Genomic DNA, 24,610 nt, shown 5'->3' on the forward strand with positions numbered 1-24,610 from the left:
CTACAACAGCAAATGAGCCCATCAATGTGAAGATACTCTATTTCTAAGCAGTCTAATTCTATACCTCTGGAAAGCAAACGATACGAATAGATACATTACCTCATCCATATGCACGCTGCAGATAGCTGCTAAAAAAAAAAGTTTTCAAAGCAAGTCCCGTCTTCTTTCTGACATTTCCAAAACAAATCTACACGCGCCGGCCAGACAAACGTCTTCATGACAGTGGGAAATGCAGTCTTCATTCCGGCAATCGCTTTCCACCGCTTTCGTCCACAGGGGCCGCCAAAATCAACACTAAATGAAAAGTCTGTACAGGGGCTTTAATGTCATATTACTGTAGCTATCTGGGTGAAAAAACAGACAGTGGTTAAGATCCTTAATAGACTCCATGCCACTGAGTTTCCAGTGTATTGCCTGCTTGCATGTATAGTGGGTCAAAAACAGAATAGAAAATGAAGAAGCAACAAGAGGAATAGCTGTTAACTTTGAAAAAAAATAGATAAGTAGAGAAACTAATTTCACAGTAGCCCTTTAGTATAGTTTATTCAAAGTACTACAATTAGGTTCTCTGAAACAAATAAGAATACAGGTGTATGCAAATCCAAGACACATTATTGAGGAATTCAGGGATTGCTCTTTGTGTAAATAGGAATGAAAAAGTACATAGTATTAAAAATAATCAATATAAAACCCCCTCCTCTTCCCACCCCCATGGAAAACAAGAGCAGGAGGAGGGCACAAAGCAATCAAGAAAAGAGGACTGCAGAGTAGATCATTTTAGGCCTCTTCACCTCCTGTCTTTTTCTGCTGAGTCTGCTGTTACACCCCCCCCCCCCCCACACACACACACACCATAAACCTCTTTGTCAGTCCTCATGCCCCGCATTGATGATGTGATGATTTCCATAAGTCTGTCTTGATTGATTGGCTGTGTGTGAGTATACACTTTACTGTGCAATGAGATGTGAATGAACAACAGGAGAATCTCAGTGACAACAGTGTGATGCTGCAGCACCGTTTGGAGAGAGACAGAAAGACAGAAGATGGGGGGAGGGGGGAGGAGGGGGGTAAGTAGATGTACATGAATAACGGAAGGAAATGAGGAAGTGATGATTTGAATTATGACAAATGAAGAAGCAAAGGTTAGCATCAGCCGGGGATTCTGTTTTTTTTTCTGCTTCAATTTCCACAATCTGACTGCATTGCATTCTCCTCATTTCCTCCTCTCCTCTCTCATTGGTTAATATAACCGATGTTCCCTTTTGGCCTTCATAAATCTATCTGCTTTATGAGTGCACTTCTGTAATGTGCTGAGAAATCTTTTCAGGTGTGTGCATAAGTGCATGTGGAGGCAGAGGGGAGCGTGCATGTCATTGGATGATAGAGATGAGGTTGCTGACCACAGGTTTACAACGACAGCCGGCGTCACACTGCACTCAGCTGCTCTGTGGCGGCACGGGATGTGTGTGTAGTTTTACATTGAAGTGAGGAAAGGAGACCTTCAAAGTGTATTTATACGCCGGCTGTGGAGAGCGGGTCGTCCTCTAACCACGAGGTCGGTGGTTTGATTCCCAACTCCTCCGGTCCGAATGTCGAAGTGTCTGTGTCTGTGTGAATGATTAGCCTCCAAGCCTGTCTGTATGAATGTGTGTGTGTGAAAGGGTGAATGTGATGAGACAGTGTAAAGCGCTTTGAGTGGTCCAAGTGACTAGAAAAGAGTCCATTTACCAGTTACCAAAAATTTGAAACTCTAAATTCAACATTCTTGTCAGTGTGTTGTACTCCGCAAGCAGTGTTTATGTGCATCATCTTAGTTTAGCATGTTAACAATTTTTCTAAAACAACTCCGTCTGGTAACGTTCCGTTATTATCTCATAGCGTAGTGAATGTGCAGGTCACAACTTGTCCACCAGCGCGTTTTGGAGTTGTTGGATTGTGTATTTGATGAGTTTGATGAGGAAACCAAGAAATCCCATGAGCCTCCGTAGTGTAGCTCTGAGCAGCTCGCGGCTCTGCTCCGCTGTTCTAAAAAATAGCTTACACCAACAAATAAAGGTAACGAACCTAACTGCTATGACTATAGCGATTATGGCAATGGGCCAATTTGCCAAAAATGTTGAACTATCCCTTTAAAGTAAAATCCATTGACTCCAAACCCCACTGGCAAGCAGATAAATCGAAGCAGTGCAGAAGAAGAGACAGAGTTCTGCTTCACTGGACAGGTTAGCATGCTAACACACCAGTTTAACTGGTGAACAAGATAACATTACTGTCATTGTAAGCATGTTAGAGTGATGACATTAGCATTTAGTTGGAAACACTGCAGCACTACGAGGTGCTGACTCTCAGATTCAGGGGTGTTTGGTGGTGTTATGGGTGAACAATGCAGGACTCGTTGCCCTTTGGTTTAGGACACTGCAGCAGGACAATCATTGTAAACAGATCCGATCAAGTCAGTCACCTCTCCTCAGTCCAACTGAGTTTCACTGCATATGAGCAGACTGATGAACTCCACAGTGGCTCTCCTCTTACTGTAGATCTGCTTTGTCTAAACTCCTGCCTTCAGCTTAGTAGAATATATGCACAACTCTGTTCAGCTGATTTTTGATCAAGAGGCTTTTTGGTTGAGCCCGGCTTCCTGCGCGGATTGAGATTGTTTGATCTCTTTCAGGCTGACAAAAAATTGTGGGGAGAGGAGAGGGAAGGAAGGAGAGGAGGGGTGAGCAGAGGAGAGGGGAGTAGAGGGGAGGAGAGGAGATGACAGAAGAGGGGAGGAGAGGAGAGGAGTGGGGAGGGGAGGAGAGGAGAGGAGAAGGAAGGAGAGGAGAGGTGAGCAGAGGAGAGGAGATGACAGGAGAGGGGAGGAGAGCAGAGGAGAAGGAAGGAGAGGAGAGGTGAGCAGAGGAGAGGGGAGGAGAGGAGATGACAGGAGAGGGGAGGAGAGGAATTGGGAGGGGAGGAGAGGAGAAGGAAGGAGAGGAGAGGTGAGCAGAGGAGAGGGGAGTAGAGCAGAGGAGAGGAGAGGGGAGGAGAGGAGATGACAGGAGAGGGGAGGAGAGCAGAGGAGAAGGAAGGAGAGGAGAGGTTAGCAGAGGAGAGGACAGCAGTAGAGGGGAGGAGAAGGGAGGAAAGGAGAGGAGAGGACAGGGGAGGAGAGCAGCGGAGAGGAGAGGAGAGAGCAAAAGCAGGGAGCATTTTAGCAAGGACAAATGTGAACAGCATTGTAGGGCACTGCAGAGATCGGGAAGAAGAGGAGAATTAAGCGGAAAAGTGCGCTGCCACCAGTTTTCCTCTCTTCAGCGCACTCTGCTGGGTGGTCCTTGTTTTCTTGTTTCCCCTCTCTTTTTCCATTATCTTGCTCCCATTCTCGTCATCCCTAAGGTCTTTTGCTGTTCTTAAATCACTCATGGGACTCAGCTCTGCATGAAGACACACAGAGACAGAAAAAATAGAGTGAGTCAGAAAGCAAGCAAGCAAGAAAGAAAGCATCAAGTCACGTCAACGGTCATGACGGGAAGCCTTCTAGTTAATGTACCTTCAGGCATTTCTTTACATCAGTGTACAATGCAGTTGTATTGTGCTGAGTCCTTTATGGAAAAGCCATGCAATTCACTTCCTCTTCTCTTCCTAATGCAAAACACCCACGTCCTTCTTGACCATGGGGCTATACCATTATATTTATTCTATGTGAATTTCTGTGAGCTTTGTGTGTGCGTTTCCAATCTCTTGTAGACCATTCTCCATTTTTTTGTTCAAATACCAAATATCAAACATCACTGATGTGATTTTGAGAATACAAATCCAGTGTATTATTATTATTTGTAAGTATTTTGAGTTGTGTCATGATGAAATGTGAGGATTGTGGAGCTGCTGAATGGATAAGTAGTATCACGACGCTGGTTATCAACTCGGTAACTCAAGCCAGGTTTGTCTTATTGTGAATCGGTGAACATGCACGTATAAAGGGCGGGTTCTAAGGCAACAGACCAATCACAATCACCTGCTTTGTTCCGATTCAGTAACTAAACCGATACAACTGTTGCATTCTTTTTTTTGGCGCCGTTTGTGTTAACATACGGTAACAGTTCCAAACGGTCCAAAGTTGTAAACAAATGCCATGTGCAACAAACTCTTCTCTTATTGGTCAGAAACTAAAAAAAATAAAACAAAATCCATGGAGGAGAGGTCTCAACAGGGCTGAGACACGGTCCGAACCGCGGTTGAAGACCAGACCCGACCCAATCCAAGTCTTTTGTGAAGCCTATATTTTTGGCCCTAATCCGACCCAAACCGATCTCTGACATAAATCGCTCTCCAATCTTTCCAGGTGTGAAAGCACCCTATGATTCATATTTATCTTTAGACCTACATTTAGTTCCTGAGCCCAAAAAAGCCATGTAGCCAACCAGTTGTAATACTTTTCAGTGGTTTATGTGGGGAGGAAGTTTGTATTATGCTCATGCTGCTTAGTGGTGAAAATCAAACCACAGGAAGCTACAATAATTACATTTGTTCTAGAATGCCACTAGAATCAAAATGAGGTTTTAAGAGTGTACATTTCTTTATTGATTGTTGATGTGTGACAGTGTGTTGTGCTTATATCTGGTCCACAGCCACAGGGATCAACAACATCACTAGGATTCATTGTCTGGGGACATGTATGTATGACCACAGCCTTAGCCAAAGCCACATTCTGCACTTCCTTATCGACTATTATTCAATACTGGTCTGACGGCGCTGAACTACAAAGGGGTTTTGATGCTGTAGACTGGACTTTACCTCTTGTAAATCTGGTTCAATTATGTGCTTCCAAATGAACCTAATAACTTTTACTCCATGTTTACTGAGTGAGTGTTTTTTTTTTTTTTAATAATAATGATCAGAGTGGTCTGACTGTGTCCCTACATGAGGTTCGTAAGGTTCTGCTCAGGACTAAGGTGAGGAAAGACACTCAAACAGATGGCATTTTTCTCCAGGTTGCCAGATTAAGCTCTGAGTATCTTGCCCCAGTGCTTACAGAACTATTCAATATACCGCCTTGTTCCATGCAGTTTTAAGAATTCTGTCATCATACGCTTCATATAAGAAGCCACCAGTGACCTGTCTTAATGAATACACAGCTAATTGCTCTCAGTGTTAATGAAATGCCTGGACAAACCTGAGATTCCTGTTTCACCGTTTGCTAATAGAAAATAGAAAACACGATTTGTGGAGAACACTTTTATTTCACTGTCTATGAACACTTCTGTCTCTCACTCTTACATTAGAATGCTTTTTATAGACTGTAGCTCTGCTTTGAGTACTATTATTTCTTTGCCACAAACTGTAGTGGCCTGGATAGAAAAAAGTTAGGATCTTTTAGTCTGACAAATGTCTTATAAGCACTGGCTCACTCACATTCGTAGTCCTGTGCCGTTCTCACTCTGTACTTGGGTCAATGACATGATGCAACCCAATGCCAAGTGGTGTAACTGGTACTTTTTTATAAAAATCTGATCAAAACAGGAAAATAAATTTAAAATTTAAAATAATCTATTTCAATTTAATGTTTTCAGAAGAACCTTTTTTTAAGTATACTTAAATCCATTGTAGGTGGATAAAATATTTAATATTTATCATTCTTTTGTGGTTATAAGCTACCATTTGACATTTTCAGGGGCATTACCGACAAAATGTACTTTTAAAGGGACAGTATGTAGCTTATTTGGCTTTTTATTAGCAAAAATCAAATATTGCTTTCATAAATACCTATTTACCGAAGTCTAATCACAACCGCATACAAATGAAAGCTGTCTCGTACGTAGCTTAGAATGAGTTGTTTACAAATACATAGGTGGTAGGTGCACCCACTGGAGGCTGCCATGTTGCATCGCCATCTTTGAATACAGTACGCGGAAGAGGACAAACCTGGCTCAAACGCACTATTGAGTGCCTGTGCTTGTGCCCCCGGAGGATGATCGATGTAGCTGTTTTTGTTTTTTTCTGGTGCTAGTTAGCATTAGCAGCTAGGCTACATCTTACAATGTTGAGCTGTATACAATGTGCAGCCCAGTGTTGCCAACTTGGCGACTTTCTAGCTAAATCTGGCGACTTTCCAAACCCTCTTGGTGACTTTTTTTGTCAAAAGTGACTAGCGACAAATCTAGCGACTTTTTCCGGGGTTGTTACAAACGTTTCTGGTTTGGAGACTCTGACTTTCGATGATTGATCATGAAAAATCAAACTGTTCTAAGTCAAACACGCATGGTCCAAACTGCCTTATATTTGGTATGTGTGACAGGAGTAGGATAGTAGATTGGGTTTCTATAATATTATCAGTCTGTGGTCTCATACACAGACGGATGTCCTCCTGTCCCATGTCTCTGCTTCTACCTGGTGGACACAATGTATGAAAATACAATACATCTTGTCTGCTGCCACATGGTCCCTGCAGACAATTATTGCCTGATAAGGAGTTCAGCATTCGCCAGTACATGTTGTTTTCATATACTGGAAATCACAACTTTTGGCACTGGCCCTGTCCTAAGGCAGCCTGGGGCACTATTTGGCACGGGTCTGTCATTCCCTATTACAGTAGAGCTACCTCTGCAGCAAAGCACTGCAGCAATCTGTGGCCTGCAGCGCGCTACAGCAGAGCAAGAGAGGAGAAACCCTTTCACATACTGCTCACACTCTTTGGCTTTCTCTTAGATGCCTTTTTTGCTTTGTCTCTTCATCAACAGACCATAGTGCTCTTTCTCTCCTGATGTCCTTTTTGACGCTCTTAAAAATATGTTCACTAAAATCTTCTGACAACCAATCAAGTGGATGCAATGTAATGCACGCACACACCTCAGAGCAGCAGGTTTTTCAATATGACTTGTGGCTGTTAGAGTTGTGTAGTTCTGTCGCCTATGGGTTTCCTCACACTGCTCACTGGCACATTTTGTGACAGCACCTCTTCTTCTATCCTCCTGTCTCATTATTCTGCCTTGGTCCATGTCATTATTGTGTGCTGCTGACTGGCTTTACTTATGACTTTCTGTGGAGTGAGAAAGAGATGGTTGAAGAAGGGAGGGCAGGGGCGGGTCTTCCATGGTGCCACAGGGGGGCACACCGCCCCCCCCCCCCCCCCTGCAATCTGATTGGCCACCTTTAGACATACCACCATTCCGACATACCACCATTCCGACATGCGTACGTCCTACCATTCCGACAAGGCTTTCAATATAAGGAAATGTGCGTTACTCAACAGTCTTTAAGACATGCTGATAGAGGAATACCCACATAGTTGTGCGTAATTACGCAGCAGAGCGCAGATAGGGACTAGTCTGCCTGTCTAGCCTCTACCTGGTCTTTTTACTAAACTTAACCAACTCCTTTCATCATTGCCTAAACCCAACCAGTGCAAAATCTTTTTGGGGAAAAAATACGCTATAAAAGGAATTGTCGGAAAGGCAGGATGTTTAAAAAAATAAAAAAATACCGTCATTCCGAACATAGGAGGCAAAAATTGTCGGAATGACGGGACATTTGATAGAAAATTAAAGCAGAAGTAAGCGGAATATTTGTGTTAATATAAGTCTTAAATAGTTCAATCTTCCGACGGGAATCACAGTGTTTGGTCTGAAACACGGGTCTGTCAGTCTTTCCTTGTATCCTACAACCTTTATCCAATGAGGAGAGAGAATGGCATAAAGGGGCGGTCCTCTCTGTGTGCAGCCAAGGGATGCGCATGAATGTGGTGACGTAGGGACGAGGGCGGGGACTGCTAACTCCATCGGCTGACAAGAAGTTAGCCAAAACCACCGGATCGCTTACTTCTGCTTTAAGTGTTGCCATTTAGACAATTCAGAGGCCTATGTCAGAGTGGTGGGATGTCGTAATGGCGGTTGCCCCCCGGCCGGTGCACCCACCGGAGGCTGTCATGTTTCATCGCCATCTTTAAATATGGTATGCAAAAGTGGACAAACTTGGCTCAAATGCTCTATTGAGTGTCTGTGACTAGGCGTGCCCGGAGGATGATCGTTTTTTCTGCCATTATAAAACACACACAGCCGAGCAGCATTAGTAGCTAGATCTTACACCCCGTCCTGACAGTGACGCGAACGAGAAATAGTGATTAGAAAAGATCGATTTGTATTATTGGTTATTATGGTTATATTTCCCTGATATCACACAGGAGAAATAAGCGGCCTGTCACTCTGCCTGATACTCTGATAGGCTACATCGCCTGCTGTTGTGAGTATATCTAGCTTATTTGAGCTGCTGCAGCTAGAGCTAAAGGGAATAATTACAACGTTAAAGTTGGAAAAGAGAGGAAATGTGGTGAAATGGAGCCGATGGTGAATAAAGTGTTGTGTGATGTTGGTGAATGTGTGGGGCGGTTCATGAGACGAGTCCGGCCCGGTCAGGTCGCCTGTCTCCAGTTGTGTGTTACTGTATGCTCTGACGGTCAGAAAGTGGAGGAGAAAACTCTGACTGTGAAAACACGGAGCTGCTGGTGTCGTTTATTCTGCGGTTACATGTCTCATATGTTGCCTCATAAAGCATGAAGAACATGCACTAAGGCTCCTGTAGATGCAGGGTTACAGTGTGTGTGTGTGTGTGTGTGTCAGCACTGCGCAAACACAGACACACACAGGCACACACGTCGGAGCGGTGAAGTGAAACAATAACCTGCAGATCACCTGAGTTGACATCAACTTTGCGTTTTTGTCTTTTTACTCTGACTCACAGTGACTCTGAGCGAACACATAGGAGATATTTTACTATGATAACAGATATAGATGTACTGCTGCTTCATCCCTCTGACTGCAGACAGTAACTAATACAGTCTAACATGTTTTAGAGAGGCATGATCATCTTAACTTTGAGACTGACTGTGTGAGTGAGCAGAGCAGAGGTTAGTGTGTGGTTATCTGGCAACCTTGAGTCTGGGGGGCATGGGAGGGGAAACAACACGTTGCTGTGTTTTGAATTTGACTGCAGCAACAGTTTTGGCCATATTACATACTGCTCTTTTAAAGGAATAGTTCACCAAAAAATAAAATTCAGTCATTAGTGACTCACCTTCATGCTGATGAATACTCCAGAGTAGTTTTTTTATTCCTCAAAGTGCATCTGGAGTATTATGAGAGTAATAGGGCCCAACACAAAAACGTCCATAAAACTACACAAAAACCATTTAATATTCCTCCACACTGCTCGTCCACTGCAATCCAAGTGTCCTGAAGGGATATAGTCCAGAGTTTACTCGATACGACAGCCCCTATTACTCTCATATAAAGTTTATTCATCAGCATGAGGGTGAGTCACTAATGACTGAATTTCATTTTTTGGTGAAGTCTTCCTTTAAAGTAATAGCTATATACAGACAAAATTTCACAGAGTTATGAGTAGTTGTTTTAGTGCAGATGACTGTATCACCCATCTACAGTCAGAGCAAGTTGCTTGACCCAATATGGCCGCCTGCGCTTAGTCCGATTCCACCCCATGGGTAATATACCCCATTGTATGAGTGTTGGTACTTTAAGAATGGCAGCCCTTTAATGAGAGCAGTATTTCTTGAGTTGAGTCACTGTGTGACAGTGGGGCAGCACTCTGCTTCTTTCTCTGCTCTCCCTAACTGTGCCTGGCTGATATTCACCCTGAATGTGACAGAATGTGTTCTTGCTGACTGTCCATGGCTTGTCAACCAAGCAGAAACTCAAAGTGAAATATGGCACGATTTTGCTCACAAAGCTTACAGTCAAGGAAAGAGCCACGTGCACCGTGAAGCCTGTCTGTAAAAATATTTAAAAGCCAACATAGAGTATATCCAGTGTCACAACTGCAGTCAAATGAGCCAAACAAGTATCTATGTTTTTTTTATGATGTCATGTGAGCTGTTTACCTGTATTCTTCCAGAGAATGATTTTGCCAAGGAAGGCAGTACAACTGATCTATGCACTGTCACATAAATGAATCACTGGCTGCTTAAGTTATAGCTAGTGCTTAATTTCTGTCCATAGAGGAATTCCATGTACAAAAACCCTATTGACGCTTCCAGGTTGTGTCTGACAGTAGGCTATAGGCTACAGTCACACAAACACAAGTGTTGTGTATTGAACAACTATGGGAGGAAATCAGCTGCTGATACCATAGACCTAATATAAACAGGGTTCCTACAGCTTAAGCCAAGTTAAATTTAAGACTTTTTAAAGCCACTTGAAATGAAATTTAAGACTGACTTCATAATAAACACAAATGCAGAAAAAAAACACCACATCAATTACATAGGGTTAGGGACAATTTTACCCACTTCCAAGGTAAAGTGACTGCTACATGAACATTGGATTGTGTCTCTTTCCAGCTGTCCTTTCAAAATAAATGCATAAAAAGTCTGGGAAAAAAAACACTGACTCTGGAGCTGGTGGCGGTGAGAAATTTAGCGTTGACGGCTGCCAATAACTTCTCTATGTCGGAATGTTACCAATTATTTTGAGATTTGAGACTAATTACAATCATAAAATCCCACTTACCAAGTGTTAACATTTTTAAGACCTTTGAAAAATTGATTTAAGACATTTTAATGCCAATTAAGGCCTTGTTTTTAGATTAATGAATTCAATGCCTTTTAAGACTTTTTAAGGATCCGTAAGAACCCTGATAAAGTAAAGATAGATGGGCATTAGATATTTGGTGTAAACCAAAACTGCGTACTTACTGTGAAATAAAACAGGTATTTGGCCCAGAAAATTATGTTTTATATAATTTGTCTAAAAAGAAAAGATCCCTGTGTGCTCAATTGAGAGCTGGTATTCTTGGTCTTCATATGGAGACAGGCAGATATGTTGGCACAGCAGAAGACGATAGAATTTGTAATTTATGTGACATCCAAGAGGTGGAGAATGAAATTCATTTTGTGTTCTACTGTCCTTTCTATGACTCTATAAGACAAAAAATGTTTAGTAAGGTAGATGCAAATAACGAATTTGTGTGGTTAGACGATGCTGAGAAGATAAAACTCTTTTTCAGTTTAATATATTTGCATTTTCTTTATTTCTTGAAAAGGCTTGGACAATGAGACAAAGAGCGATATATAGTTGAGTACTGAAAGTAATCTTAAGTTGTTTATTTGTGTCACACCTGTCTAGTCTTTTTTGTATTTGTCATTAAATGTGTCTTGTAATCCCATATGGGATGGGCCACAGTGGTGGCATGACATAGACACCACGTTGACTGTGGAGGGGCGTGCCTATTGCCTAAAGTAGGGATCAACCAACTATCGGCATGGCTGATAATATCGGCCGATATTCGGCCTTTTTTGGATCAAAGGCGATGCCCCTGTGAACCAGTCATGGCAGCAGTTGCAGATTCAACCAGTTTGTCATAAACCCAGTTCAGCTTTAGACTGAGGAAGTACCACCTAACTAATTAACATACTGACACAGAAATAAATACATAAATAAATGAATGGTAGTAAATAAATGGATTGAATGAATAATGAATGAATGGAATGTATTAATAGTGTTTCAGGGATTCCCTTACCAATATAATGGTTGGTGAAATATGGTATAATAAAGTATATTGGTAGGTACAATATAATTGAACTTTTATCTGGCTTTGTGGTCTAGAAACTTTCAGTCAGTGTGTTCTTAAAAAACTGTTGTGTGGTTGCTTCTCAATTGTATGTAATGTCGTTTTTAAAGCTGTTGTGTGATGACGAGTAAAAAACAAACTGCTGCTCAGATTGTGTCCAAGCTGTTAGTTCAACATTGCACTTTAACAAGACACAACAGATTGCAAAGCTCCTTGGAATCCATTATACTATCTATTAGAACCATGTTGTTGTTTGTGTTGAAGCTGCTCTTTGACACCTCCTGCATGCAACCATCTGTGAAAAACAGCAAGATAGGAAGTGAGTGATATAAGACAAAAAAAAGTTGAGGGATACAGAAAAATATGATCTGCAGGAAGGACGAAAAAAGCCAGAGAGCTGACGGGACGAAGAGGAGGAGATAAATGATCGCAACTGCAAATAAAATTAAAACCGCGACACATAATCCTGACTCAAAGTTGTGCGCTGTGTGTGTGTGCTTCTCCCGGGGAGTAAACAGTATGCAAATCTTCAGCCAAGCTATTTATAGTGAAGACATCTATACAAGGGACAGTGTGTGTCTGAGTGTCCTCTCTGCAGTGTAAGAGAGGACTTTTCATTTGCTGCATCACTGCATCAAGGGAGAGCATATGATGATGTAATGTGTTCACTATCAGTTTGTAATCCCACAGGGCATTTTAAATCAGAGATGGTCAAAGTGGTAACACACACATTACTGTAAGTGAACGGACTTTACTAACTGCATTACAGTACATCCCTCTGCTACATTTAGTGATAGTATCATGGGACTTTAGTGATCAGCCTGTTCTTGTTTACAGTAGTAACTGCCCCATAGAACAACACAGACAATAACACAAAGTCATTTCTTTGTTTTAAAGACTCGGTCACCTGAGATGTTCTGTTTCAATGAAATCTTTTTGATGAGTCAATGTTTTTAATTAACAGACTAGCAAAAACAGCAGACATTTTATAATAATATAAACTATGTCTTGTGTCAGCTTCCCTGTGACTTTTATAGATGTTACTTTTTTTGAAGTAGTGTGAATTACATTTTTAAAATTCCATCTAGTTGACTCCTGTTTTTTAATTTGAGTATTGTTTTATTTCTCTATTGCTTCTTCAAAAACCATCAACAGCACAACTCTACCATTGCAGCCCAGGTTCTGGTTTAAGGTGGAATTGCAGCTTGAATAAAGTGCCCCTTTTACATTCTTTTGCAGCATTAAACATATTTTGTCTGCATGTTATGATGCACAGATAACTAGACTGGTCAGACCTTATCTACTGGGATGGTCCTAAAGAGTTACGAATAGACTGCAATGATTGATCCCCATGGGTTGGCAGCCTCTGGGAATCAATGTCCGAAAGATGCATTTCATCTTCGGCCATGTTGGGTAAGTAAAACTTCCAAACAAGGCCAAAACACATAACTTCCCAATGCTGATTCTCTCATAATAACAGCACATGTCAAGAGTCCAAAGACCCAGTAGAAAGCAGACTTGGGGTTAGAGCACCTCTGAAGTACTAGGCTACAGCTACTGTGACTCTACTTTAACATGTCTTTTCAAATCTGTGATGGCATGTTACCAGCAGTAAAAGTCTTTGAGACTTTGAGAAAGCTCATTCTTCTGTGGCCAGTCAAGATAATAAAGGTGTGTGACAAACATTTTAGTGCTAAGCTCACATTTCTGATGGTGCAGTATACAGTATAGTGCCTTTATTCCTTTATTTGTGGCTCCTGTTTTCGCTGTCCTTGGCTCGGTCAGTCTTTTTTCAAGTTCTCGCCTTCAGAGATGCAGTTCTCACGTTCAGTTATTCGCTTTGTGTTTTGTGTTTGTCCATGAGAGCGTTAATCTTTTTAGTAACGGTTTTGGAAACGTTTTCCTCAAACGTCATGCTGTTGCAGTGTCGCCATCATCCATGCTAGCCTCTGTGTTAGCCGCATGCAGCTTTTTTGCTTTGGGATGAGCTCTACGTGGTTCCTCTCGTGGATTAGTATTCCCTTTAGTGCTGGACATGTTCCCCAGCAAATGTAGCCAAAATAATTGAGGTTTAATCTGTTAGAAATGAAATTTATCGGCTGAAGAAGCAAATGTCCAATTTATGAACTCGCATTTCCAAACAGCAACCTGTGTTCAGGATGCATACATTTTTCAAATTACTCACATTTGTTGAGATCAGTGCTTCTGCCATGTCCGGACTTGTGCCCCTGGTACTTTCAGTTGAAGGATAGTTTATTGCTCTAAAACAGGTTGTGTGATAGTAATGACTGGGGACAGCAATATTTAGCTATAAAAAATGTTAGAATTGCCCAGATATGAACCATATGAATTTAAAATATGTTTTCGAGTTATTATGTGACAATGCAAAGTGAAGTTTTAATGACTTTTACTGCGAAGAAGATGTGGCAGATTCTGGCATATCTGGATTTCATAATGGAGTCAAAGCTTTTACAACTTAGCTGGAACAAATACAACAACTGTTTTTTCTGAAAAATATTTTTCTTCACCCTGCAAACCCCCCTTATTGAAGAATCATCCTTATACACTCAGGTGTAAGCCACATTTCAAATGGTATTGTTGTCATACTGGGTGCAAATAACATCTGCCAGAAAAAATGCTGAGCTGTAAAATGCTCCACTATGTTCACAAGCTGAATGACATCACAGCTGATCATCTAGCCTACTAGTTGGTTCTTGGCAGTGTCTTGCTGAAAATAGCAACATTGTGATAGCACAGTGACACGTTAAACCAAAGACTATGCTGGATAGAAAGACCAAAAAATGAGCAAGAACTAAAGGGAAAAAGAGTGACAACAAAAATGAAGGATAAAGTGGAGAAGGAGTGACAGAAATAGAAGAGAAAACAGCAGAGACAAGAGGGAGAGGGTATAGTCTGTGTTAAAGGAAGATATAAGACAAAGATAAGTGAAAGAATCAGTGGAGATTGTCCAGGGGAGGAGGTAGGAAATTTAGGTCACTCTGAATGACTGATAGAAGCCAAGCAATATGATGGAGAGGATGAAACAGAGAGGTACAAGGGGATGGAGTGAGGAGGAATAAGATAAGGACAAGGATGAACCAGTCTTGTTTGTGTTGTGTTTTTTTTTTTGTTTTTGTTTTTTTATATAGATAAGGGGGTTTAACAAGCATTTTTCAATGCATTCACATGTCCTTGTTTTCAACTGTGGTACTGTGTTGTTGGTACCATATCGTTTTGATGGGGTTAGGTTTTGTTTGTGTTGCATTTTTCTTCTTTTCTCTGAAAATGATTCCAGCAAATAGATAAACATAAAAGGAATCCACACATTATACAGTTCATAAGCAATATGTTTAATACAGTACAAGTTAGTGGGTTATACTGTACAGTACTAGTTATCTGTATCAGTTGTTAGATCACAAAATACATGTATTTAGAACTGTTAAAGTGTCAGGGAGTAAGTAAATTAAATAACCGTGTTGGTCACTGCTAAGGAGTTACAAGTCAGTAATGTATATTATTTTTCATTATTAAGCTTTTACTACCTTATACTGTCCATTGGGTATGGTAAACAAGATGTAGAACACTTTTATATGCATTTCTGTTTGTGTGCATTAGGTGGTGCTAGAGATCACACATTATGTGACAGCGATTTACTGTAAGAAACACAAAGTACATGAATGTTTGCAAAACTACACTTTTTTTCTGTAACCTTGCCCTTTTTATGAAGATTTTTAATCATTTTTTCCATCTAACAACATCAATGTCAAAAATGCTCAAGATAAGACAGTTCAATTCATTGTGTTGAATGCAGTGATTGTTGGAATCCGACTAGTTGGATCAGTTGCAAGGAGTAAAACTCATGACTCATCTTGGGGAGCGTTCTTGGACAGACATGGCTGAATGAAAACTCGCCACACACGGCTATAAATGTGCCAGGTTTGAACATTTTTAGGAATGATCGTAAACATGGTGGGGGTGTTATGTGCTATGTAAAGGACACAATTAGATGCAATGTAATCAAATTCACAAACTGTGAACTGGAATATCTGGGTCAAAATATTGTACTCTCGCCAGAAATGTCTTTTACTCTAATTGTGATCTACCTTCCGCCTTCATCTAATGTTAGATTTAATGAAAAGTTTAGAGAAAGTTTATACTGTTTATACTGATTCCAGTCATGTACCATAGATATTTGATTGTTTTTTGAGTGTTTGTCGCTGTTGAAAGAATTGCTCCCATACTTTAGCATTGTCGCTATCCCTAGCGCCCGGTAGCCATGGTGTAACTCTGGTTTGCCTGCATCAATTTTAGTCTGGTTTTTTGCTCCCCCCAACACTGGGTGACCATCAGGACAACGATTTAGGGGTCAAAAATGACCGTAATTCTCCTTTAAGTAGCCATGTGCTTTTTGCTTTCAAAACTGGGTATTTATCATATTGTGGTTTTTACTACTTACTGTAATAAGGTGTTTGATGTTATACTGTGTTGCCATTGTGTTGGCAGGTGGCTAGCTTCCTTTACCTGTAGAGACTCATTATGATGGTGGTTATTTGAAATCTTTAAACTAGACTCAGACTTAACCTTTATGACTCAGATCATTCTTGGGATTTCTTGGATTGGGGAGTTGGGATTTGGAACTCGACTTGAACTAGCCAGCAGGCAAAACTCTTCCTCCCCCTCTCATGCTCACCTTCCCTCTTCCTCTCTTTCGTCTTCCATAATTGTTGTAAAAAAAAAAAAAAAAAAAAAAGGCGCTCACCTGTAGTCTTTTAGTGCTTACTTCCTGATTGAAGTGCTAAATGATAAAATTTTAATACATTTCATTTATAAGCGCTTTTACAAATGCTCAAAGACACTTTACAGTTTAAAAATCACAAAATAGAGCAATTCAAATTGTAATTCAGTTAAAAACAGCAGAGACAGTATAAAACACAGAAAACAGTATAGAACACACTGTGTCAGTTGAAATATTTGTGCTATGCATGTCATTTTAATCTGTTAGCAATTGGAACTGTAAACTGTAAAGGTAATGAACCTACCCCTATGGATTATGGCAATAGGCGAATTTGCCAAAATGTTGATGTTTTTATTTGTCAATCCCACTAACCGATCAATCAATATTAGTGGCAAGAAACATGCGCATAAATTGAGAAATAGCCTACTAATAGTAATAGTATTTAGGGAGTATCCAGTTACAGAACGAGCAGCTGCCAAGTCACCTTGAAAATTTAAATATGATTTTAATGTGTAAAGTGTTGTTTTATGTGTGTGTGTGTGTGTGTGTGTGTGTGTGTGTGTGTATGTATCCAGGGCATCTCTAAATAGCAGTATGTGTGCATGTGTGTGTGTGTACGTGTTTCTATCCAGGTCAGATCTAGATAGAAATGTTAATTTAGACCATGATAATAAGATGTGGGACTTGATGTGCTCCCTGAGGATTAGAGAAAAACTCATCTATCTGTCTTCATCACTGAACTGACAGACACACATGCTTGATAGATATTTGAGAGCCTACTGACACATTAGTTATATAAATGCTAGCACAGTGGTTCATTATGCATTTGAACAAAAGCAATAGACACAAGCGATACATGAACATGCACACACAAGCCAGTCTTCATCAATGAAAAGACAACAGTGATACATAAACATGGATGCGCACACAGATGCACAGTAGGCTATGAACCTACCTGTAGCAGCTCTAAATGAATGGTCAACTATTTGCTATTTCTAATTATTTTAGATTAGATTAGATTAGAAAAACTTTATTGTCCCACCAAGGCAGGAAATTCATCTTTGGTCTCACTTATAGACAAAACAGTCAGAACCCAAACGCTTGCCAGCAAGGCTTACATGAGACAAAACAAAGTCAACAGAGGTCACATCACATACAGATAGTAAAAATAAAAATAAAATAAAATAAAATAAAATCCTAATACTATGTCTTGTTTATTATGCAGATGGCATTGGGGATAAAGGAGCCCTTGTAGATCTTTTTCTTTGCTAGAGGAACTCTATAGCGCCGCCCTGAGGGAAGTTGTTCAAATTCACAGTGTAGGGGGTGAGTCTCATCTCTAATTATTGACAGGGCTTTCCTTTGTACAGCCGTGTTATAGAGGCTGTCTAGTGATCTTTGTTGACGGCCAACTATCTTCCCAGCCGTGTTGATGATCCTATTAAGTTTATTTTTGTTTACTTGGGTCAAGTGCCCGTACCAGACGGTGATATTAAAAATAAAAATGCTTTCTACCAGGCTGACATACACCCTTTCCAGAATGTCCACCCTGACCCCGAACCCCCTCAATTTCCTGATTAAAAACATTCTCTGACTAGCCTTTTTGTGGATGAAGTCAGTATTATCAGTAAATCTCAATTTGTCATCTATGAGTGTTCCTAAGTACTTAAAACAGTTAACAATTTCCACAGTCTGGTCACATAATATCAGAGGGAGCAGGTCTGCATAATTTAAAATCAGCTCCTTTGTTTTGCCTGTGTTAATTAGCAATGAGCTGGACACACACCACTGATAGAACTTAGAGACCTGTGCAAAATAGTCTGAAACATCATCATTTTTGTTGAAAAGTCCCACTAGAGCCATATCATCGGCATATTTAAATAGCCTATACTTGCTGTTATGCAGGCCCAGTGTCATTTCATTACAGTAGTATACACAGAAAAGAGTAAAGGGGACAAAACGCAGCCCTGCGGGGCCCCGGTGTTCAAAACAATCTCATCAGAGAGCACCCCTTTGACACATACTTTTTGTGGACGGTCAGTTAAAAAATCTTTGATCCAGTGCACAAGACCCCCATTCAGCCCTGGGTCCAGGAGCCGTTGCAAAAGTACATTTACTTGCATTGTGTTAAAAGCTGCGGTAAAATCTACAAATAGAATCCGTGCATAGGTATTTGCCTTTTGAAGGTGGTTAGTAACCATGTTCACCATGGAGAGTGTGGCATCCTCAGTCCCTCTGCGGGCTTTATAAGCAAACTGTAATGGGTCCAGTTGTTGTCCTATGGATGAGGAAAGATGATTGCAAACAACCCTCTCCATGCACTTGGCCAGTACAGAGGTTAAAGCTATGGGGCGGAAGTTGTTTAGTTCCTTAGACCCTGTAGTTTTGGGTAGTGGTCTAATTGTTGATGCCTTCCAGGTAGTGGGCATGGTACAAGTAACTAATTAAAACTGAAATAGTCTAGTTAAAACTGATGTGAGCTGAGCAGCACATGTTTTCAGTACCTTTCCACGTAGGCCATCAGGGCTTGGTGCTTTGTGGGGTATAATCCGAGAAAGACAGGTGCCAACCTCCTCCTCGGACAGTTGGATTGTGGGATTGCTTGGAATATTGGTGCAGATGGCGTCACTCTTACTCTTACTGTCTGAGGTGTCAAATCTCCCATAAAACTGGTTATGATCATTTGCAAAGGAAATGTTCATGGCTGAGTCCTCCAGTATTTTGGGCCTTCTTCCCATCATTTTATTAAGTCCCTCCCATGCTTGCCTGGGGTTGCCTGTACAGAAACTGTTCTCCACTTTGTCCTTAAAATCAATTTTTGCTTTTTGTATCTTGGCCCTGAGCTCCCGTTTTTTATCCTTAACTCCCTCTGTGTCACCCCTGAGAAATGCCACCTTTTTGTCATTAAGGCATTGCTTGAGGTCTCTGGACAACCAGGGCTTGTTGTTAGGTAATATTTTTACTTGCTTGGTGTTAATTGCAGATTCCTCACAGAACTGTATGTATGAGCTGATGTTGTCAGTCAGCTCATGGGGGTCACTGCATGAGTCAAAAAAATTAGAACCTAGTTTTTAGGTCTGCATCAGAGAATGTCAGAAACTATCGCCTATATGTCACAAAATGTCTCAAATATGGTTACATTCACATTGGCAGCTTTTGTTTTAGTTTGTTCAGATTCATTTTCTATTTAGCTTATACGGACAAACTAAAATAAAAGATAACAAAATTAAGCCTAGTTTGCCAACATATCTTGGAATGTTATAATTTCAACCCCAAAATGTCAGTGTCATCTGAGGACACACTGATCCTACTGTTATAGAAAAACAAACTACACCCACCCACACACGAATGCCCTTTCCTTTCCATCCATCACCCGACAGCAAATTAACAACAGCAAACTAATGACAGAAGCTGAACTGGCTAGGGGATTTCATTTTGTTTAGTAAAAGTATGCAAGTGTAACATATTTCTAACCATCTGTTTCTCTCTCTACAGTATGTGGCGTTTGGCTCGCTCTTCTTCATCCTTCTTTCCATCTCCACCTTCTGCCTGGAGACCCATGAAGCCTTCAACACAATCTACAACAAAACAGAGAATGTCACCATTGGTAACGTGACACATGAGGAGGTAGAGTGACGTTTTAGTGAATTGGTTCGTCAATCGTAAATTTGTTAAGTTGACCCGTAAAGGGTGATCCATCAATTCACTATTGCTCTTTGAGAAAGTTGAGAGACATTACAGTTTTTCTCCGTTGGTTTGGCTCATTTCTCTAAACAGAAATTACATTCTCAAAACTCTAAGATCATTTGGCGAAACAGTCTTACAGTTCAGCACAACACTATAGATCACTTGCAAAAGCGCATCTCTCTCTTAAAACAGTTCACTTGTGTCAAAACTAAATGTATTTCTCATATAAATAGTCGTCCCTTTGGCATTGTGTGAGCACTGCAAGTCAAAATGTTTAGATGTTTTGTCACTGAGGCAGAGGAGCATTGAAATGTCCCTCATGTCCTCTCAGTCTGAGCCCAGACCTTCACTGACAATAGTTACTGTTTTTGTCTAGCTAACAGAATACAATTGTGTATAAAACTGAAAAAAAGAAAAGATTTTACAGTAACAGAAGCCTCCAAGGTTTGACATCACACATTGCACTCATACTGCCAGGGAAAGGTAGCCATTTTATTCACACATAAAGTAACTTCCATTCATCAGAGTAAAAAGAAAATGTATACAGTCTAATATACTGTAATATAAACACAAACAAATTCAAGGAAAATTCTAAGTAGCCTACAGTGCTGTAAATAAATAGTATTCATGGTATTATCTTCTTGATTTTGACAATTGAACAACAGACTATTGTACATGTGATGACTTAGAATGAAATGATGCTGACATGTTTTGGAGAGAACGACCATTAGACTGAGAATCAACAATCAATATAATCTATTCACTTGGAAATTGTGCTAACTGCAGCTACCTGTACTTACGTAATCATTTGCAAAGCTGTACGAAGACATTTGCAATTTGATGAAATGAATGAGAAACACAATTCTGTTGTGAACATTTGCCAAGTGGTTTGGAGGTTTGTCCATTTTGTTTTGAGAATGTCATTTCTGTTTCGAAAAATGAGCCAAACCAATGGAGATAAACTGTAAAAAGTGGATTTAGCAGAAGATATCAAGCGATATCTTGAAATTCACCTTCTTGAATTCTTACTTTTTTGCATATTTGTCACACTTAAATGTTTCAGATCATCAGACTAATTTTAATATTAGACAAAGATAACCCAAGTAAATATAAAATGCTTTCAAACCAAACCTACCTGGCCCCAGCAACACATCTTGCTGTGATCTAAAGAAAGGCAAGGCAAGGCAAGGCAATTTTATTTGTATAGCCCGTTTTTACAAACAGTTTGTCTCAAAGGGCTTTACATGGCATCGTAACAACATCCTCTGTCCTTAGACCCTCACATCGACTGAGGAAAAACTCCATGGAAAACCCTTTTAACAGGGAAAAATCGGAGAAACCTCAGGGTGAGCAACAGAGGAGGGATCCCTCACCCAGGACGGACAGACGTGCAATAGATGTTGTTACAGACAAGAAAACAGTTTACAGTTTATGTCACAGAATGTGCGAAATAACGGCTGAGGGCCGTAATAGTCTGGAAAGTGTTCCAAAGCCATTTCTAAAGCTTTGGGACTCCAGCCAATATTACTTGGGTTAAAATTTGTGACACATATGCAACAAAAAAGGAAGAAATCTGGAAGGGGACAAATACTTTTTCACAGCACTACATATATGTACATATATAATATTCCAGTCCAAACGTCATCTATGGCCAAAACCGGAAGCCAGTTTTGCATTTCCGGTGGAATTGTACGTCTACGTTTCCATGGTTTTCAGTCGTTGTCATAGTTGCGGTAAAAGCATTGGTCTATTAACGCTGGCTTTTAACACAGATGTCAATTTGTGTGATATCCATTGATAAAAGCTGGCGTAATGATCCATGCGTTTTACAGATTTTCATTGAAAAAAAACAAATCCATGCATTTATCGCGACTACCAAAACCATGGAAGTGTAAAGATAAAATTCCACCGGAAGAGCAAAACCGGCTTACGTTTTTGACGTTTGGAAAAAGGTGGATATCTGTGGTTGATCCAAATTCTGACTTACAGCTGATGGTCAAGTGAAATATGAAAATGACTTCCATTCTCTCAATTGCAAACATTTTAGAGATCACTTTTAATCTGACACAAATGTAACTCTGTGATGCTGTAGTGTAATGATATAATTTAATTTTAACTGGTTTGTGTCCAGGAACTAGAACTGCAATATCAGTCTGTCTTCAGGCTGAGAAAAAAAAAGCACTTCTTGTATTTCACTAAAATCTTGTGTTCTATCTCTCATAACTGTAAAGAAGGATTGGGTACACGTCTCTAAATTGTGTAAAATAATCTGTTCAGGTGGGTGGTTGGTGGATTTATGTATACATGTGGCTATGGATGGCAGTAGAACCGATGTGGGCTTCATTATTTCCATATGAGACTAACTGGAAAATGTGATTGTGACTGGAAGTTAAAAAAAAAAAGAGTGGATCTAAACAGCATAACAGGAAGATTGTTGTACCATATGCCCAAGAGAACATGGTATTGTGCCTATTGATATATGCATTATGAATGATTGAAGACATGATCAAATTCACTAACCCTTCATTTTTTTTCCACCCTGCAGATAGTGTATGAGGTGGTCACAGATGGTTGGCTTACATATGTGGAGGGCGTCTGTGTCATCTGGTTTACCATTGAGGTGATGGCGCGTGTCGTTTTCTGCCCTGACAAGGCAGAATTCTTCCGCAGCAGCCTTAACATAATAGACTTTGTGGCCATCGTGCCCTTTTACCTGGAGGTGGCGCTGAGCGGCCTCTCCTCCAAGACAGCCAAAGATGTGCTGAGCTTCCTTCGCGTGGTACGTTTTGTTCGTATCCTGCGTATATTCAAGCTCACCCGCCACTTTGTGGGTTTACGAGTCCTGGGCCACACTCTGCGAGCAAGTACCAACGAATTCTTGCTGCTCATCATCTTCCTGGCACTGGGTGTCCTCATCTTTGCTACCATGATTTACTATGCGGAGCGCATTGGTGCTGACCCAGCTGATCCGACTGCTTCAGCCCACACCAACTTCAAGAACATCCCAATTGGGTTCTGGTGGGCAGTAGTGACCATGACCACACTTGGCTACGGGGATATGTATCCTGAGACATGGTCTGGAATGCTAGTGGGTGCCCTGTGCGCCTTGGCAGGTGTGTTGACCATTGCCATGCCTGTGCCCGTCATTGTCAACAATTTTGGCATGTATTACTCCCTTGCCATGGCCAAGCAGAAGCTCCCCAAGAAGAGGAACAAGCACATCCCCCGAGCACCACAGCCAGGCAGCCCCAACTACTGCAAGCCGGATGCTTTGGCCATGGCAACCGCCTCACCTCACAGGCTGATGGGCAATGTGCTAGGACCAGGCATGGTAGGATCTGGCAGCATGATGGGTACTGGAGACTGCCCACTGGCACAGGAGGAGATCATCGAGATAAACAGAGCAGGTGAGTGATCTAACAGAATGGAGGTCATGCATGTAAAAATTATTTTATATTATTATTTGTTATTGATCCTTTCCATAATTATTCAACTAACTATTGCAGATGGTGTCAAAAAACAGCTTCAATGGTTAGGCTACTAAAACTGGCTTGCATCTGTGAACACTGTTGTTGAGACGAAGAGGTCATTGGAAGTGTTTGTGTATTTAAAGGATACGGCAACTTTTTTTTTTTTTTTACGTTTCTTGCCTCACTCCCGAGTCCATGACAAGCAGATCCACCATCCTTTCGACTGTGCGTGCAGTAACGAGGGAGAGCCCGTATCGCCCATAATTAGCTTAGCTCAAACGGGTAATTGTAGCCTGCCTCCACCTAAAGTCATCAGAGAAACTCTTCAGCAACTCTAAGCGGAAACCGGCGGGCCGATCTTCGTCTCAGAGTTGACAAAACTCTCCGGTAAGGCATCTTGAGCGGTCAAATGCCGGAAACGGGACGAGATCAGTCAAAATGGAGAGTTCAAGCTAAGACGGTTTATTTTGGTTCAAGCTAGCTACATCGAGGGTAGGTTAACTTCCTATTTCAAAGTAAAAGCCCTTCTGTATGTAAAGGGCAACGGGTGTTTTATTTTGTAAAAGTAACCGGAAGTGCGTTGGTCATAACGGCTAGCTTGAGTAGCGCCGAATTCGTCCGAACACAATTGTAAACAGCTGGTATTTAGACAAATTAACGACACACTGCTGATCTAAACGGCTACTTTCTCGCCTAAAATGTTTGAAACGTTGATAAAGTGATATATTTACAGAGTTTAGAGCTAAAATGAAATCAGCTTCTGACAGCTGATTTCAGCTCAGGTAGGAGGCAGGCTAACACTACCTATACACTTCCAGTGTTTGAGCTTAACAGGCGATACGGCTCTATCTCCCTTGTTAATGCACGCACAGTCAAAAGGATGGTGTCTATCTGCTGGTCATGGACTCGGGAGTGAGGCAAGACACGAAAAAAAAATGTTGGCCTATCACTTTAAGCATATGCTACAAGACATTGTTTGGTACACGGATTGGTTTTGGATCACACATCTCTGCTTTATTAAAATACAAGTAGAGTACCAAATTATGGGATGGGATGGCCTTACCAAAAATAATAATATAAGATAGTCAAAGTATCTCACTTCTTCATCAGATGGGGGTCAGATTTCAAGCACTGAAGTGATGTGAGAAGTATATAT

The 24,610-nt window shown here is 40.9% G+C and overlaps 1 protein-coding gene across 8 annotated transcripts in view; it reads left to right on the forward strand.

Annotated features, from left to right (window-relative positions):
• Nucleotides 1-24,610, forward strand: part of LOC146983502 (voltage-gated potassium channel KCNC1-like) — a 76,392-nt gene that overhangs the window by 20,377 nt on the left and 31,405 nt on the right. For all 8 annotated transcript variants that reach the window (XM_085785089.1, XM_085785090.1, XM_085785091.1 and 5 more), the window contains exons 2-3: nt 19,793-19,924; nt 22,530-23,391. In XM_085785089.1, the coding sequence (XP_085641215.1) occupies nt 19,793-19,924; nt 22,530-23,391 (994 nt within the window). The remainder of the gene's footprint in view (nt 1-19,792; nt 19,925-22,529; nt 23,392-24,610) is intronic.

This window comes from Trachurus japonicus, chromosome 8 (assembly GCF_045865225.1).
Source record: "Trachurus japonicus isolate A0001 chromosome 8, Traja_1.0".
NCBI lineage: Eukaryota > Metazoa > Chordata > Actinopteri > Carangiformes > Carangidae > Trachurus > Trachurus japonicus.